This window comes from Telmatherina bonti (genome assembly GCF_933228915.1).
Source record: "Telmatherina bonti genome assembly, chromosome: 7".
Taxonomy (NCBI): domain Eukaryota; kingdom Metazoa; phylum Chordata; class Actinopteri; order Atheriniformes; family Telmatherinidae; genus Telmatherina; species Telmatherina bonti.
The window spans coordinates 32,309,148-32,328,571 of record NC_136625.1 but is presented as its reverse complement, the minus strand read 5'-3'; the positions used below and the strand labels follow the sequence as shown (position 1 = coordinate 32,328,571).

The 19,424-nt window shown below is 40.1% G+C and overlaps 1 protein-coding gene across 1 annotated transcript in view; it reads left to right on the top strand.

The window, feature by feature from the left end:
* Positions 1 to 215: 215 nt before the first annotated feature.
* The window catches only part of dab1b (DAB adaptor protein 1b), a gene marked incomplete at both ends in the record, with an annotated part of 34,943 nt that continues 15,734 nt past the window's right edge, over positions 216 to 19,424 (top strand). The window contains 3 exons of the mRNA XM_079243870.1: positions 216 to 285; positions 10,676 to 10,815; positions 18,787 to 18,885. Of these exons, the coding sequence (XP_079099996.1) occupies positions 216 to 285; positions 10,676 to 10,815; positions 18,787 to 18,885 (309 nt within the window). The remainder of the gene's footprint in view (positions 286 to 10,675; positions 10,816 to 18,786; positions 18,886 to 19,424) is intronic.

The window sequence follows — 19,424 nt, the reverse complement described above, 5'->3', positions numbered from 1 at the left end:
CCTAGTTATCAATGCTGGATCTTCATTTATTGAGGAGTACCAGACATCTCAGCATGGAATTAAAAGAGATTTTTCTCATCAGAGAGTGACTGTGAGAAACACAGGAGAGTGGGGGGGCTGTGATTTGGACACTGGGGAGCTGGGAGGATTAGCTAGTGTGCTGCTAACCCATGGTGGATCTGCTGTGAGCAGGACAAGGGACTCAGAGGTGGAGGATGTCAGCAGAGGCCGAGCTCCAGTCGGGTGTCAAAACCAGCCAGCGAAGGGAGTCCAGGAGGATCAAAGGTCAGATTCACACCAATTGCACTGTCACAACGTGATTTCATCGTAAATGCGTGTTTAATATTAGACTCATATGTTCTGGAGTTTGTGTCCTGAGTCTGATGTTTAATAATTAAAAAGAAAAACTCCAAAAACCAACCAGACACGTCAGGGGGAAAATAAAAGTATCAGCTTTTTTTATGTTTGGCAGGCAGCAAACAGAACTCTGAGCTTTGTTTGGAAGGAGAGAAAAAACACTCGACAACATAAAGAGAGGCTTCGCTCAGTCGGGCCTGGTGAGATGTACCTCGTCTCATTGCGGGGATCCAGATGTAGTAGCAGCTATTCAACGTAGCCCCAGGGTTTAGGAGTCACGGACAGGGTCATTCACACCCTGTCACACTGATGAACAGCATAAGTGATGCAACAGGATGAAGCACTGGGAGATTGAATTGGGATTGAATCGACTGAGAGTAGGAAAGAAGAGGACATAGAAGAGAGCATGGGATGTAATGGCAGGCTGACACAAGTGGGGAACAAGTGGAAGCTTTCCTTTTAGCCCACCCCCTCTTCATCCCTCATCTCTCCCATCTATGAAAATAAAAGCTACTCCAGCCAGTCCAGTAAATCTGGCTTCTGCAGGCTGGCTGTGATGAGGCCATGAGGCCAGGTCCTCTGTGGCTGTTTCACTGACTCTGTTGGATTGTCCTGATAAATGACCCGACTGGAGGAGGGCTCATCGATTTGAGCTAAGTGGAGGGGGCGCGCAGGGCGAGGGGCAGTTACTGCGCCACCAGACGGCTCATCAGAGGGTGCTATCAGCACATAGTATCAGTCCCTGCTTTAACATGTTAATCACGTGCTGCTGTGACCATTGTCACAGTTGTGAAGATGCTATTTAGAGCCATATAAATGGAAATTCGGCAACATGGTGCATGGCTTCAGCCAGGTATTAGGTGAAGGACACGATCATGATAGTATTCTGACGGGAACGCTGCCCTTCAGGTTTATTATATTTCATGCAGTTGTATTGATGTTGTGAGTCAAGTCATTTCTATTCATTTGAATTCTTTCTGCTGCTGTGTGAAACTTAAAACACCGATATAAACAGTGCTATCATAATAAAGTTATTACATTTTATTATTATAGTCATGATTATGATCATTCTTTATCTGATTCTGGTTCTCATTAAATAACTCAGTTTGTATTTATGCTGGTGACAAAAAGATATAATTGGGATCATTTTAATAATAAGGCATTGTTTTGTTAAATATAAACATAAAATTATAAAATAAATAAATTTATATATATATATATATATATATATATATATATATATATATATATATATATATATATATATATATTTATATTTATATGTATATATATATATATATATATATATATATATATATATATATATATATATATATATATATATATATATATATAAATTTAATTTGACTATTAAGTAGTACTGCTGTAGTAAAATGATTGTTAAGTAGAAATACTGTAGTAAATGACTGTTAAGTAGTACTACTGTAGTAAATGACTATTAAGTAGTACTACTGTAGTAAATGACTATTAAGTAGTACTGCTGTAGTAAATGACTGTTAAGTAGTACTACTGTAGTAAATGAATGTTAAGTAGTACTACTGTAGTAAATGACTGTTAAGTAGTACTACTGTAGTAAAATGACTGTTAAGTAGTACTACTGTAGTAAATGACTATTAAGTAGTACTGCTGTAGTAAATGACTGTTAAGTAGTACTACTGTAGTAAATGAATGTTAAGTAGTACTACTGTAGTAAATGACTGTTAAGTAGTACTACTGTAGTAAAATGACTGTTAAGTAGTACTACTGTAGTAAATGACTATTAAGTAGTACTACTGTAGTAAATGACTATTAAGTAGTACTGCTGTAGTAAATGACTGTTAAGTAGTACTACTGTAGTAAATGAATGTTAAGTAGTACTACTGTAGTAAATGACTGTTAAGTAGTACTACTGTAGTAAAATGACTGTTAAGTAGTACTACTGTAGTAAATGACTATTAAGTAGTACTGCTGTAGTAAAATGATTGTTAAGTAGAAATACTGTAGTAAGTGACTATTAAGTAGTACTACTGTAGTAAAATGTCTGTTAAGTAGTACTACTGTAGTAAATGAATGTTAAGTAGTACTACTGTAGTAAATGACTGTTAAGTAGTACTACTGTAGTAAATAACTATTAAGTAGTACTGCTGTAGTAAATGTTAAGTAGTACTACTGTAGTAAATGACTATTAAGTAGTACTGCTGTAGTAAATGTTAAGTAGTACTGCTGTAGTAAATGACTATTAAGTAGTACTGCTGTAGGAAATTCCTGTTAAGTAGTACTACTGTAGTAAATGACTGTTAAGTAGTACTACTGTAGTAAAATGTCTGTTAAGTAGTACTGCTGTAGTAAAATGATTGTTAAGTAGAAATACTGTAGTAAATGACTATTAAGTAGAAATACTGTAGTAAATGACTATTAAGTAGTACTGCTGTAGGAAATTCCTGTTAAGTAGTACTACTGTAGTAAATGACTGTTAGTAGTACTACTGTAGTAAAATGTCTGTTAAGTAGTACTACTGTAGTAAATGAATGTTAAGTAGTACTACTGTAGTAAATTACTGTTAAGTAGTACTACTGTAGTAAATGACTATTAAGTAGTACTGCTGTAGTAAATGTTAAGTAGTACTGCTGTAGTAAATGACTATTAAGTAGTACTGCTGTAGGAAATGACTGTTAAGTAGTACTACTGTAGTAAATGACTGTTAAGTAGTACTACTGTAGTAAAATGTCTGTTAAGTAGTACTACTGTAGTAAATGAATGTTAAGTAGTACTGCTGTAGTAAATGTCTGTTAAGTAGTACTACTGTAGTAAATGACTATTAAGTAGTCCTGCTGTAGTAAATGACTGTTAAGTAGTACTACTGTAGTATATTACTGTTAAGTAGTACTACTGTAGTAAATGACTGTTAAGTAGTACTGCTGTAGTAAATGACTGTTAAGTAGTACTGCTGTAGTAAATGACTATTAAGTAGTACTGCTGTAGTAAATGACTGTTAAGTAGTACTACTGTAGTATATTACTGTTAAGTAGTACTACTGTAGTAAATGACTGTTAAGTAGTACTGCTGTAGTAAATGACTGTTAAGTAGTACTACTGTAGTATATTACTGTTAAGTAGTACTACTGTAGTAAATGACTATTAAGTAGTACTGCTGTAGTAAATGACTGTTAAGTAGTACTACTGTAGTATATTACTGTTAAGTAGTACTACTGTAGTAAATGACTGTTAAGTAGTACTGCTGTAGTAAATGACTGTTAAGTAGTACTACTGTAGTATATTACTGTTAAGTAGTACTACTGTAGTAAATGACTATTAAGTAGTACTGCTGTAGTAAATGACTGTTAAGTAGTACTACTGTAGTATATTACTGTTAAGTAGTACTGCTGTAGTAAATGACTGTTAAGTAGTATTACTGTAGTATATTACTGTTAAGTAGTACTACTGTAGTATATTACTGTTAAGTAGTATTACTGTAGTATATTACTGTTAAGTAGTACTACTGTAGTATATTACTGTTAAGTAGTACTACTGTCGTCACTCAACTTTGCTTCAGTTTGTAACATTCCAGACGCGATCGTTTTTTTCTCCACCTTTCCTCTCTTTCAAAGTACGTCCACTTTAATGTAAACACAGAAGCAAGTGAAGAACGTGACATGTGGCGTGACGTTGTGGGTTACAGCAAGCGTTGTGCGTCTAAACCGCTCTTAACAATACATTTCTTCTTAGGCAGCATTTTTTATTTTCTTTATTAAAATCAATAAATATAAGTTGTAATATGTGGTGAAGAGGTAGGAGGGTATACTGATTGCTGAAGAAAGCTGGTAAAAGTCCCAGTATGCACTATACGCTGTAAAAAGTAGTCCCAGTACGCAAAGGGATACCGCTGCATACCGGCCCACTTAAAGCACTGTCGCTGGGGACAGGTGGGACAGGGAAATAAGCAGTGCCCAGGTGGGCTGAAGAAGGCTGAAAGGTGATCAGATGCATGAATGGCACAGTGAAAACACAGACACACTGACCACTTCAAATGCAATTTAAAACTATACATACATGTGTAATTTAGCATTAGCCAATTGGAAAATTGCAGTCCTGGTACTTGCCTGGTTGACCAACGATGTAACGTCATCCGGCAGGTAAGAGCCATTCATGTTCATGAGACTGGCCTCACCAAAATCCTTCCATCCCCATCTCACCCATAAAACAACCTGATTGGATTAGCAACTGAAACCTTCTCATTCCTGGTCTTACATCACTACATCATTGTTAGATGTGTTGTTTCTGTGGGATGGGCTTTTCTGCTCAGTTTTTCTATCCTCTTTAAATCAAATTAAACTCTTAGGCACATGTGATGAAAGCTGGTCATGTAAAGTGATTATAGATCTGCTGGCTTGAATTTTGTTTTGGGGTTGTCACAGCACTTTTTGTTGCCTTCACAAGTTAATGGGAGAAAAAAAAATCCGACGTCACTGCAGAGAAGTCGGCCATGTAAAGCTAAAGCTCCCCTCTACTCATCCACAGAATTGCTTTACATGCATCACTTTGCTTTATCTCCATAGCAACTGTTGCTCTCCCAATGTAATCTGTGCACATAAAATGATTCATTTCAAGAAGACAGACATGCAGTGGAAGGCATGTCTGATAATGAGGACATACTGAAGTAATGTGGGTTGGTGAAGGTGAGCAGCATTTATACATTGGCCCTTTTTATGCTGTTTGTTCAAGGTGGGAGTGAAGCTCCTGCTCTGAATATGGCCATATGGTGAGGTACGGAGACCGCATGGGGAGTTATTGTTTATATATCTCTGCAAAGGAAGTGAGCATAAAGTCAAATCACCATGCAGTGCAAGGCAAATGTATTTGTTTAACATTTCAGAGCATTTCATGTGGAAGACAGTTTAAAGTGCTTTACATAAAACATCAAAGTATTACAATAGCATTCAAAAAGTACATAAAAGAATACAAACAGAAGAAAAAATAATATTAAAACTTAATTAAAAGGGTGTGCAAAGATCATAATACTATTCATCTTATAATTAGTGAAATAACCAAATTTAATTAAAATGACTAAAAGAAAGCAACGGTGTGGATAAGTGAAAAGAAATAATGCAGGTTTCATATGTGGGTGCATGAGAAAAGAAATGTTTTTAGCCTGGATTTTACAGTGGTGAGAGTTTAATCTCCACTGTTCCACATGTTTGCATTAAACAGCTAAATGCTGCTTCTCCATGTTCAGTCTGGACTCTGGTCTGGTCTCTGGTCTGGACTCTGGTCTGGTCTCTGGTCTGGTCTCTGGTCTGGTCTCTGGTCTGGTCTCTGGTCTGGTCTCTGGTCTGGACTCTGGTCTGGTCTCTGGTCTGGTCTCTGGTCTGGACTCTGGTCTGGTCTCTGGTCTGGTCTCTGGTCTGGACTCTGGTCTGGACTCTGGTCTGGTCTCTGGTCTGGACTAGTTGACCTGAGTCTCTGGATCTAAGAACTCTGATTGGTTTATAATCTCTGAACATATAACAGGCGTATTTTAGGGCTTAAACTGTTCTGCCATTTGTAGGCTAATCAGTTGGATTGTAAAATCTATCCAGTGACTGACTGGAAACCAGTAAGGGCAAGCCAGCTCTGATGTCATCTCAGGCTGTTTAGTTTGAGTCCACTGAGGAAAGTTAAACTTGTTTTAAGCTTGGGGTTAAACAGGCTAAAGTGTCACATGACTGAGAGAAAACCTTTAGAAAGTCAATTCTGCACATCTGGTCTTTAAACAGGTTGTAAAGAGCTGGAAACATGTATGAATCAGATTATTTACATTACGAATGAGATTTAAAAAAAATTTAAAAAAGAAAAATGTTTTTCTGATCAGATTAACATAAGAACAACTCTCATCCAGTCTGTCCGATGCAAGACTGAAAGATACAAAGCTGCTGTTTGGGGGTCTCCTGCCCCCCACCCTCATTGGCGATGTCCAACCCCACATTTTTCTCCCTTTGTGCCTGAAAGCAGCCATTGGTATATCTGCAGCATTGGATGGAGCGTTGCCTTTCCTGCTGAAGAAACATTTTATCCATGCATACCATAGCAGAAAATGCTTAGTTAGAACCCGCATGGGTTATTTTGACACCCTCAGTTATCCTGAAGAGGCCTGAAATCTTGGTCCCCGAACCCTAACCGTATTCCAGCCCTGAACACCACTCCACCACCACCTTGTTGATCCATCAACCATCCAGAACTCCCGCTGGACTATCCAGTGTAGCACAGTTTTTCATTAGTGAGTCTTTTTGCATTTCTAACCCCACGACAAACATTTAAGACACTCTACAGAACCTTTACCATTTTCTCTTCATGCACTCCTACTGGCGACTAATTCGGCCTCCATCTAGCAAAAGACTCTTGTTTTGTCTCTTTTTCTCTTTTTTAATCTTCCGTTTATTTGCTGAATCAGCAAGGTTGCATGTTCAAAACAACCAGTGTGTTTTCTGGTGTGAAGCGAAACTCTGCGGCACCATCACACAGCGTCCTGGATGACATAGTGTCATTTGGTTTCTCAGCCTTGGGACGCTGCTGGGCAGAAATACACATGATAGATGTCACTGTATCATTGAACAAGTCCAGAACGTGGAGTTTTCAGGTCAGAAAGTTACGTAATTCATATCTCAGACATCCTTTTTTCTTCTTCTAACCTGCTGAACCTGCATGAAACAGCTTTTGAAACAAAGCATCTTTCTGATGAAGACTCCTGATGTGTCTTTATCTGAATCACACTAGTAATAGTGTGATTAAACTAGTTTAATAGTACAATTATCTCACTGGAGTTTTTCAGAAATGTCCAATATTTTTACTCCTTTCATGGCATTTAACAATGTCACGTTTTCCATCTGCAGAAAAATCTCCTTTTTCCTAAGGTTGCATGGAAACTGTGACTTGCTTAATAATGTGGAACAAGCCCTTGAAGTCATTTCCCTTCATTTAAGCTCAAACAACTGATCAAACCTGTCTGGGATTGTTATCTGTGATCTAAACAGGCAGGAGAAACAACACAAGCTAAATCCTCCACAGACAAACCCAAATGTTTAATTGATGAACTGAAATCCTACATGCAGGATCCTTTAGAACACGGTGTACACTGCAGATGTGCACAACGTTCTTCATTAGCACAAGAAACTGCTCCAACAATCAGCCGCGATACCGAAGCCTTAATACTGTATCTCATGTCTGGGAATTTTAACGTCGGCGCTGAATGTGGCCTCATCAGCTGTTGATCATGTTTGTAAACGCATAACTGTGTGTTTGCTGAGGCTTATGGATGCTATCTTGTGCACATGAGGGGGGCAGATGGTGGGGACAGATTTGCTTCTCTCAAACATCCATTTTCTTTACAGCTTCTTAAAGTCATCACAACTCCCCCCCCTGCACTGATACCTTGTGTTTCCATGTTTAGGGATGCCCCATACATAGATACACAAAGCAAAGACTCCTATTCCGTGTTACACACATGTATAGGAGGAAGTGTGTGTGACATGCTGGTATACGGGAGCTATTAAAGGAAAGAGAAAAGGCAGACACGGATACACTCTAAGAAAGGTTCAAAGGTTAAGCTGCCTCAATGCCCAGATCTCCCCCAACAAAAAGTTTCTTCTTGCCAAGTCTTCATATCTGGAGGGGCACTCCATCTGCTGCCATCTGTGCGTTCACTGTCCCCATTCTAGTGTGGCAAGCGGATGGATTCAAGGCTCTGCATCAGCGACAAGCCCTGAAACAGTATGGAGCAGGACAAACAGTAATTGTTCTCTCCATGGTCCTGGTACACAGCCTGTGAGTCAGGTGGGAGGTTATGGTGTTTGACTTGAATCCCTCTGACATCTTGGACCTTTGTTCTCAGCTTCGGTTTAGAGGATTTCTCGATATTTGGACTCTATGCCTCCTTGAGGCTGAGTTGAAATGACAGCAAAAAAGAATGTTAGGGAATAAAGATATGAATATGTCCAGATTTTAAACAAAGGACCTCAGACCACCAGGACACCCTAATGGCTAGCATGTTGTGCCGTGCGTAAGATACGCAGCAGACCATACTTCAGGCAACCTGCTGTCAGAGAAAATATGAGTCTCAGGCTTATGGAGCAAAATCCTTTTAAGGGCTGTTCAACATCGAGTAATTGTAGATCAACAAAGCCAGAGGAATATGTGTCACCTCCCTTCACACACACCTTCCCCTTCTCGATTCCCTTCTCCCGCAGTGTGTAACAACATGAAACAGCACGCCCCACAGCTCTTTAATTTTCAAACATAGCACACTTGCTCATCTCGATCTGGACCCAGAGCACGTAGCGTACGAGTTATGACACCGAGTCAAGGCGCTCATTCTGCATGCAAGGCCCGCTTTCTTTGCATAAACCTCTAAATCTCTCCTGAAGTGTTATTGGAGGGGAAACGATAGGCTGAATGTAAAGAAACAAATGGCACAGAACATCTGGTTAGAGCTCATCTGAGAGGCTCGCGCTGCATTGGACCGATTGTGTTTAAAATGCAACTGGAGCAGCATGCATTTTACATTAGCGTATGAGTCAGTAAGATCAGGGCGGAATACATAATATTGTATGAACTCACTTTAGTTGCTATGAGAGGGTTGCTTTTAAACAATGATAATCATCACAGCAGTCTACCCTTTCCACCCTGCTGGGTTTCTTGTTTTTTGCCAGGGGGGAGGACGTCACCAATGTGCTTACTGGTCGTCCCTTTTAGGAGTTTTTTATTTTTCTTTTTAGTTATTATTATGATTTAACTCTGAATACATGTGTGCACGGCTGCTGCGAGCGTGCTAGCTTGTTTAACGTTCACAAGTGTGCAGCAGCTCAATAGAGGAGTCATTATCCACTGGCAGAGAAACAAGTCTGAATGAGACCCAGATTTCAAATTCACTTGCTTAGAGACTTTAATGACTTGAGCTTCGTCAAGCCCTCCCCCCTTTAGAGAATTGTGCCCTCATGAATAAGTGAGTGGGATGTGTTGCCAAGACAAGCACTTGTATTTGAACATTTTTTTCCCTCCATTGCCCAAGCTTTTGAATCTTCTTTTTTCATGTTCCTATGTTTTGTTTTGTTTTTTTAAATATGTATAACCTTTTTGATTTTTACTTAGAGACTGCATGAATGAGGGGGAGAAATACCATTTGGTTAGATGTAACATGGCTGGCGGTACCATGTGTTTCTGGGTGGAATAAGCTTATTTAGGTGTAATATGGTCTTGGAACGCAGCCTGACAGTCTCTGTTAGGGATGTTCTACCTTGTCGTCGTCTTGTGCACAGCTTAACCAGCCTCTAAAGTGTGCCGCTAACTGATGTAGCTACTGGCTGGTCTCATGACCTAGATACCAGGCGAGGAAGGGGCCTGAAAACTGGTGAAATTCTCCAAGGTGTCGGTAACCTTGATTTGTGTAAATGTAGCAAGAGCCTGTGTTTCTTCCTCCTTTTTTTCTTTTTGATTGACAAACCCCGCACAGATCATGTAGGCATCGCGTGCATTTTTAGAGATAGCGCTCGAGGCTCGCATCCACATAATCAAAACGGTACGTCGTCAGACAGCGCGGAGACAAAATGAGAAAGGTGTCAGTGTCAAGGAGATGTCAGGGCGGCTGCAGAGACAGAATAATCAGCAACAAGGGGGGGGGGGGAGGATGACAGCGTAAAGCCTGAGGCCATCCAGACACACACTTGTGACACCCCCTCTCCTCCCACCAACCTCCCACCACCTTCCTGCCACCACCCAACATCCATCACGCAGGGAGGGTGGGGGGCTTTGGTGGATTGTGGGTGAGCGCTGGACCGAGAGGATTCCTCTTCAAGGAAGCCATTCAAGCTGGTTTCACACCACCAATAGCACCCATGGGAACTGCAGGCAGGGGTGCAGGAGAGGAGTAATCACTGCGAAATCACCAAACCTTGCTCATTTTTTTAAAAAAAATAAAATGACCCACAATGCATTATGACTGGGATGGAGTCGTTGACGTTCGAGTTGTTTTCTCATTTAGTCCACCGGCTTTGCCCAACTTCATTTCCAATTCCAAGTTCAATTTTCTTCCTCTCTTTGCTCACTGCTGCTAATTTGCGATTCATTCTGCATTTCTCACTCCATAAATATTTATACAGAAGCACACAGCCATTGACACACACACACACACACACACACACACACACAGACTTCAAGCAAGAATAGATACGGAAGTTGGAGTATTGAGTTGAAATCACATCTTCTCATTTCCTATATCACTCTGCCTTTCGTTTTCTCTTCCTTGTATCTTGTCCTCACTTCTTTTTTTTCTACCTCCTCTTTCACCACAGGTCAGGACCGCACTGAGGCGGGGCTTATTAAGCGTTTCCGCGGAGATGGCGTGCGCTACAAGGCCAAGCTGATCGGGATAGATGAGGTGACAGCGGCGCGCGGGGACAAGCTGTGCCAGGACTCCATGATGAAGCTGAAGGTACAGACTTTGTGCGTGTGTGTGTGTGTGTGTGTGTGGACATCATTGAGCATCCCCTCATCTTCTCAGTCTGATTTGGAAAAGCCATGCTCGGGCATGACTGTATTGTCTTTTGAGTGAGTCATGGGAGCTGTCCACGCCTGTGTGTGACTCACTGAGGCTCTGTTTGAACTGACCAGATGGAACAAATGAAAGTCCAGCCATATTAACCCATAGTCTCTCATGTAAAGGGAAAAAAAAAGCTGGTCTAAGATTGGTTTTACATTCTGAACTAAATGACAACACCTCATTATTTCAATCTTCCTCTAATTGGCTGCTTTATAATTAGAGTCTCAAAGCTCTCTGCGTTTTATTCACGCAGCTTTTTAACCGCAGAGGCAAACTGGCTTCCCATTCTGAGAGCAATACATCACTTAAGAAGAAAATTAAATCCACCTCCCCCAAACTTTACCCCCAATTAGACCTGTCATCTTTCTGTTTTCTCGTGTCACTCACAGTCTATTTTTACAGCAAAGTTTGCGATGTTCCACTTGTGGCGCGCATGCCAGCCGCGATAACACGACCTAGAAAAATTACAGCCAGCCTTCTTTAAGGAATTTTGCATGTAAATTAGGTCACATTTAGCCCCACAGTGAAGCGCGAAGTCAGAAAATAATCAGGATACTGGGGATTGTGGATGACGGGTCTTGAGCTTACAGTAAATGTTTGTACTCTGATATATAATTCATGTCTTTGCAGGGTTTCCTACTCTTGTGCCTAAATGTGTGTTATAATGTTTCACACACCTTCCATCCAAAAATAACACATGTATTTTTGTTTTTTCCCACATGTTTGACCTTATTTTATGTCTTTTTATATACAGTACTTAATAATTTGGTGCCATATCGTAGATATTTTAAGGAATAATAATATTTATATTTGATATAATTGAATAGATCACAAACAAAATTAATATAAAACCAAAACTATGTGAAAGAAATTCATATTTTCCATAAGTGTATTTATGGTATGTGTGGTAGCTCTGGGAATTGGATAAAAGCACAGCATGTTTGACTCATTAAAATCATTTTAACGCATGCAGTGGAGCTCTGAAAGGATCCTGAGATGTTCTGGGAACACTGGGAGGTGTAAACTAATGCTGGAGTGTATGACAGATGACAGAAACATCACAACATTTTTACATGTGATGCCAGCGTCGTGGTAGTTCATGTTTTGTTTTGCTTCCAAGCATTACTGGGTGTAAGCACGTTTTCTACAGACTGGCAGAAAATTGACTAAGAATAGTCGACTCCGTACCATTTCCTTCTCTGCAGTACTCAGCAGAACGTTTCTTTGGCTGTCTTGGTTTTTGTCGACAGTACCCCTAAAAAAAACCTGCCTATAAGTGACATCAGACTGTCCTCCAGCTTCTTTAGTTTTTCCCTGAGGATGTGGAGGGAGCTGATCTTAGGTTTGTACATACTTTATTTTACAAAGCATGTTTGCAGATATCTGCTTGTGTTGCTCTGGCAACAACTTTGTAGTTGTTTGGTCCACTTTAAAGTTGGTCTGAACTTTAAAAAACCAAAGACTCTCCAGACATCAGATACGACTCCTTACTTCCAAGTTTCTCTATGGGTAAGGTTACATGATGTTTTTTAATTCGGAATTAACTTATTCTCTTACAGTTTGCATGAAGATAATAATTCCAAATGAACGTTTACATGAAACACGTCCTCACTTAATTCCTCTTTAGAGCGGCGGGTTGGGAAGGGCTCTGATTGGACAGAGGGTGCACGTGACGTATGACATATACTAGAAATAAACAAAGTTGGCTCCCAGCTTTTCAGTTGTAACTTGTAAAAACTACATAATAAGTGCCAGTTTTGCTGCTATTTTTGTTATAAATTTGAAATACCAGCTCAACACGAGCATAATACTTCATTTTTTGCAGCAACTGAGAAGGAAAAGAAAGATAGACCACCGAACACGGGAAGTAAAACAACGCGCGTCATCGGGACAGGACAAGGTAACGAGCATGCGCAGAACGACTGAAATTAACTTAGAGCAGAACGAAGGTTTACATGACAGAGGAATTAAATGCGACTAAATCAGCCACATCCATTGGAATTAAGTTTAATTCCGAATAAAAATTAGGATTAGGAATTAAGTGTTTACATGGTCATTTTTCATCAGTTTAAAGCCGAATTAACTTTTATTCGGAATTAAACAGGAATTAAAACTCCCATGTAAACGCACGGAATGTCACCAGCATCTGCCAGAGTTTCACTCTCCAGATATTTTATTTTCACTGTCCAGCATCGCCAAAAACACTGGAGAAGGTTTTCTGCTGCATGCATGTTGAGCGGTGCAGCAGTAGAAAAGTTCCCCCTTAAACAATACCCAGCTGCACCACGTTCTGAACAATGTTTAGACCGTTCAAACCAGTGTTGTGCTATCAGAGAAATTCCTGTTGTTGCAAAATGAAAAACCAGTTCTCAGTACGAACCAGCTGATGAACCACCCAGCCCAGTGCAAATCCAAATTTACACTTGCTATGAATTTCTTTAAAAGAGCTTCCACATAAGATGTTCATCGCTTTCCCACACATGCATACAGTCCAACATCTTTCTGAATTTTTGCTACATAAAAAAAAAACAACTTCAGTTCACTTCAGTTTAGTTCATCCCCAGTTTTAAAGCATCGCCACATGATTACAGCAAAAACAGTAATAAGGCAACTTAAGAAAAACGTATTGAGTCCAGTTTAATTGAATTCACTGGAAAGCAGATTGAAGCAAATTCATTATTCTGTTTTATTATAACAGGGTTCATATAAAACCTCATTAAATAAAGGAAAAAGCCTTGATCATAAAAACAAACAGATTTCCTCAATTATTTAGCGCAGTTCAATCCCTTTCATTAGAAAAATGGCAAATGGACTCTACTTATACTGTGCTTTTCTTGTCAGCTTTGCCACTCAAAGTACTTTAACAACATGTCACATTTGTCCATTCACACACACACATTCATACAGCTCTTCTACACTTCATATATATATATATATATATATATATATATATATATATATATATATATATATTTTAAGTGCTTTTTACACTATCACACACATCCATTCCTCGATAGACACATCAGTAAGCAACGTGGCGTTCAGTATCTTGCTACGACACGTATCAGAGCGTGTCCAGAGTGACGAAAAGCAGCAACTGGTCAGTAGAGGAAGAACGGGACCCAAAATTTGTCTTGCAGTAAATATTCCAGAATATTCTCTGCTACGTTTGTACTTCATCTTACCCGCTGAAGTATTGGAGATTTTCTGTAGAGCAGATGTGGACATGTATGTTCTCACATGCCACCGCTCTGTCAGAACATCGCGCCGGTGAGAAAGGCTCCATGTGGAAGGATGTGTGAAAGCAGCAGAAAACATTGTGGAACGTTTGCTCCTGCTGAGTTAGCTGGCTGAGTTTAATGTGTCCGTTTGCAATGATTAATTATCAGTTAATTAATTATATGAATAACAAACTGATAGTAATCAAATTGCAAAGTATTTGTAATTTAATCCTTTCATGCATGCTTTAAAAATAAAGAATACCACATTTCTTATATAAAGTATTTTACCTCTACAGACATATGCAATGATACTTTTTGTTTATTAGTGATATTTTGAATTTATTGGATTTATTCTAATGTATTCCATAACATATTTGTAAAATAAATATAATCTCTTGGTAGAAAAATTCTATAAAATATAGCAGTATCATTTCCTTTTTCTATTTATTACAAAGGCAAACTTGCATAATTACCATGTATGAATTTATGTTAAATTATGTCATATATTTACTTATTCATCAGTGAGTGGTAATGGATTGGATGACTCACTAATATTCACTCATTTACAAGTAAACCATCCTCATTCATGAATATGAAAGAAAAAAGCTTGTAAGTAGGTGTCTTCTATAGTGACCACGATGCATGAAAGGGTTACTTTTTATTGCAAACTGTCCTTTCTGCAGACCTGCAACAAAGTGTCAATGACAACATGACCAGCAGCCTTCCGTCTAGTTAGAAAGACAACACAGTGATTTCCACGGTGCAGTCTCCTTTTACATCATGCTTTGCCTTCACTACAGACAGTCCCTCGCCTGCAACCCCTCCATCACATTTCCTGCTGTGTGAGTGCATGTCTCCACTGTGTGTGTGCTTGTCTGAACAACAACTTCTACAAAAGACTGGACCACACTATTCCTTGTGTCTGAATCTCGCCAGCGTTCATGTGTGAAAGCAGCTTTAGCCTGTAGACGAGTCAGTCTGAAGGAACTTAAAGAGGTTCTTACTGGTGTTAACTCTGAGGAAGCTCAGCATCCCAGCAAAGTAAGCAACAAGAACTCAATGGACATGTGGAAGACATAGAAGCTGCGTTTCCATGATATTTTATCGCAAAATAAAAGCGACATTTGTAAGTTTTGACAAGCAACAATTGTGATTTAAGGGGTCTTACCATCGAACAGTTATTTTGTGCATTTGCCTCACGTCTCATGAAATCTCTTTACTCTAGCGAGATTTTACAAAAATTGCGGCTTATGCAAGGTAGCTTCGTAGTGTTATTTTTGGGGTTTTCCACTTGCTGCGGAGAATTTGATACAGATTTTCAAGGCTTTTCTCGCACACTTTCTTTTCTAAAACTCTGAAATTTGTTGTTGTTTGTTCCATATCGCTCCATCTTTACTGGAAATGAACTGGTCATGACCCTCCACGTCACGTCCAGGGACATGTAAATGCAAAAAAAGTGTTTCCGTTACACTTTTGTGATATAATTCTATATTGAAACATCTGAAAAATATATTTGCTTTTTTTTTTTATTGTGATAATTAGTTTTTGCACAATTCCAGGTAGGTGAAGTCATAAAAGAGAGACATAATTAATAACAAGATGTTTGCACGTACATTTTCTTTTTTGTTTGCATTTTTAGCCTTAAACGTGAAACACCCGTCGTGACAGATGAATGCCATCCTGGATCAATAAAAAGCATCTGCCACCTTTTGATTTCAGTTGCAGAAAAATATGCAGTCAAAAACTGAGGAAGAAAAAGGGCAATTTTTACACATCTTAAATATATTTGATCGATGATCACCTTCGGACCTCCCCTGATCACTGGTAACCAGTTGTTTTACTCACTATTTTCCTGTATTTATTAACTCTTCTACTATTCTTACGGTGTGTTCAGACCAAACGCGTCAAGAGCGTCAAGAGCGTCAGGTTTACATATAAAGTCTATGTGGAGGCGCATATAGGAGGCGTTGAGCTTTCTCGCGTCGCGTTTTGAGTGTCGGCGTGACATGCTGAAAATTTAAAAGTTTTTAAAGGTTGACGCGTTACGCACGTCAAAAGCCAGAGATGGAAAATCTGAACTTTTGCCGCTTGACGCGGGGCGTCGACCAATCAGAGTGATCAGCTTGCAGCTCCTGGAGCATGCCTACGATTTATCAGGTGAACCCAGACACGGGGCGGAGACGCCCTACGACAGTGTTCCTCATCGCATGCGGCTTGACTTGCGGCTCGTGAAGCAGCCACTGGCTTTCTGAAAATGCATCTAAACAAGTCATAATGATCCTCAACGCTGCATTTCTCTCCACAAACAAGAGCTGCAGGCTTGCAGAAACTTTGCTGTCCTAGCAGCCCTAACTGACCCTGTCAGAGTTGCCAGTTTTGGCTGATTTCAGCTGCACTGAACTCCGCCAAAGAGCCCCTATGTCAGTAGCTCCGTATATATATTGAAAAAGAAACACCGACATTCTGGAGGCATTATTGTATTTTCACCATATACTGTTGCATAAGAACGCCCTAACCCTAACCCTTTCACCTTTACTGCATAGTTTGACTCTCTCAATCTAAGAGCTAAAAGAGGGAAAGAGGAAAAAGAGACACTTCTCAAAAAGTAAACCTCTTTCCAAGCACACACTACATCTGAAAATAAGCCAGGCAGACATGATGCTAATTAAAACGAAATCATATTAGCATTTTGGACCAGTGTCTGTGTAGCAAACAGTGAATCCAGCAGTCAGAAAGGAGACTTTTGTTGAACATTCCTATTTAACTTTCCTTTGTCATTTTCTGGATTTTACAGAAGAAAATAATATTTTTCTCATCAGCTGAGTGTAATGCATCCAAAAGGCATAAATAAAGGAAAATACAAGGACTGTCAATATCCTAAAGCAACAATTCAAAGGCATTAAGGCTGTAGAACGTTTCCAGTGGAGCAGAATGAAAGGTGGTAGCACCGCCAAATTTAAACACCTGATCAGCATTAAATGCTTGTTGTCGCTAATTCAAACTTTAAGTTTTGTCAGAAGATTTTCAAGTTTTTGCTAAATAATGGAAGTTAAACACAGATAAAATATTAGTGATGGAAATATATGCCACATATTTTATTGCAGGTTTAATTTTCTGGAAATATTTAATTAGAATTAAGTGAAATAAATCAGTTCCTGCTGGTGAATGACTGCAACTTCATAATCTTTCTGACTTGTTACCGCTCTGACATCTCTGACTCTGTTTCTTTTGCAAGTGTGATAACTCCGAAAAGCGCAAATTCTCAGAAACAAAGATTAAATCCTCCAAACTGGTGGCATTTTGTAGATAGCAGGTGGATGAATTCCTGCTGAAAAGAGGACACATTTGCATGAACTTCCTCAGCATCTTCCCACTGACTTCCTTGTAGCTCAAATGAGTGGGAAGCCCCACAGATGAGACGTTATAGCCAGAAGGCAAACCTCATAAAGCCGAATGATGTGTCCAAGACAAGGCTTGTTCAGACATCGGCAGTGTCTTCCTTGTAACTCCAGCAGTCACAAGACACTAGCAAGTTACTGTCAATGGAGAGGTCAATAGAGACCTGTTATTACCTGGACGGGGGATAGAGGAGGGGACGGGTCTCTATTGAGCTCTCTCACACTGTCACTGGGACTAATCCGCTAAATGGAGAAGCCGATTGTGGATTGACAGTATGTATTGACTCTCATGCTTACCCGCCTCTTTCTCACTTACTTCATCTCTTTCTTATCCGTGTTGCTTTTTCTGTCATATATCCTTCTTTTATATGTTTCCCCAGAGCTTTATCCTTTCAGCGTCTCCTTTTCCCCAATGAATACGCTCTATATTTATGTATTTTAAAGGTGGATCCCTCCTACTTTAAATCCCCTGCTTGATTGGCATTTAATATTATAAGAGTAAAATATTAAAGGAGAAAGTAGACTGATGTAAAGGAGGCTGACCGCTTGTTATTAACACTGAACCTGCAGTTTTATCAGACGTACTCAGCAAAGAAGGCGAGCCTTTTCTCCTTTTATCTTCTCTCCGCTTTCTTCTCTCAGGCGTCATCCCGTGAAAGACATGTCAAGCACACAGGTCGCATCAAATGGAAACACGGTGGAAATTTTAATTGTTTCCTTTATCGGAGCTGAGAGTATAAGAAAAAGAAGCTGCTGAGATCCATGGGAAAAAACTCACTTCAAAGGCTTTGAATGGTTCTTCAGTCAGCACTATGCGAAGTTGCCGGAGTGAGCCGGTCGGTCAGCATCGCGATCTAGTCTGTCAGCAAGTCTAACCTTATTGTAGTTAGCTTGCACTTGTCACGTTGAAGTGCAGTAGACCTACTTCCAGAGGAAAAATGTGCTTGGAAAAAAAAGGAAAGAATGAAAAAAAAGTGGTGGTGATAAGAAGACTCGTTGCACAAGTCAACGTGTGAATTCCTCCGAGTGAAGCTTTGTGTAAAAGCACATGAAAGAACAACCAGTCCTATTATACCTTATGTAACTCCTGTCACCCTACACCCCCCCTAATTTTCCTCTTGAATTCTGTCTCCGTATTCCCACCTTCTGCAACCTTTTCCGACCGTCACACTCACCTGAGCCCCAACAGACAAGTCTTTCATCCTCTTTCATCTCTTCATGTCATTTGCTTTATTCTCCTGCAGGGAATGGCTTCCTCCGCACGTTCTAAAGGAGAGCACAAGCAGCGAGTCTTCCTGACGGTGTCATTCGGCGGGATCAAGATCTACTGTGAAAGATCAGGGGTGAGTAACATGTCAGCGAGCAGGCCAGCGCCAGCTGGGAACCTACAGCGTAGGACATCCAGAGGGCACACGCCCGTACGGCTCAGTTCACAACAGCTGCTTGGGCCGCCATCTTAGACGCCTGACTGGCATGGTTCACAGCTGCAGTACCGTCCTCTTCCTATCACTGCACTTAAATCTTGAATTTTTTTTTCCATCAAATATTAATTCAAATCAAGCAGTCGCACGTTTTCCACAGGCAGGTTTGGCCTTTAGCTCGTAGAAATGAAACTTGACAGCATTAAATTGCGAGTCTCGTGTTTGATATTCAGCCCTGAGTCAAGCGCTTTAACATATATCCTAGTGTGATTGAGTTATGCTGCAGGACCTACTTAAGATCACTCAGAAGCGTCTGTGCTAATGTGAGCAGTGTTGTGGTGATGCTATGAGACTGGGCTGATTCCGCCATCTCGGCTTCCACCTCCCCCTCCACATCGGCCTCAGAGGCTCGCAGTTCCATTACGGGATGATCAAGGGGTTCGACTCTCCCCCGTCCTGCG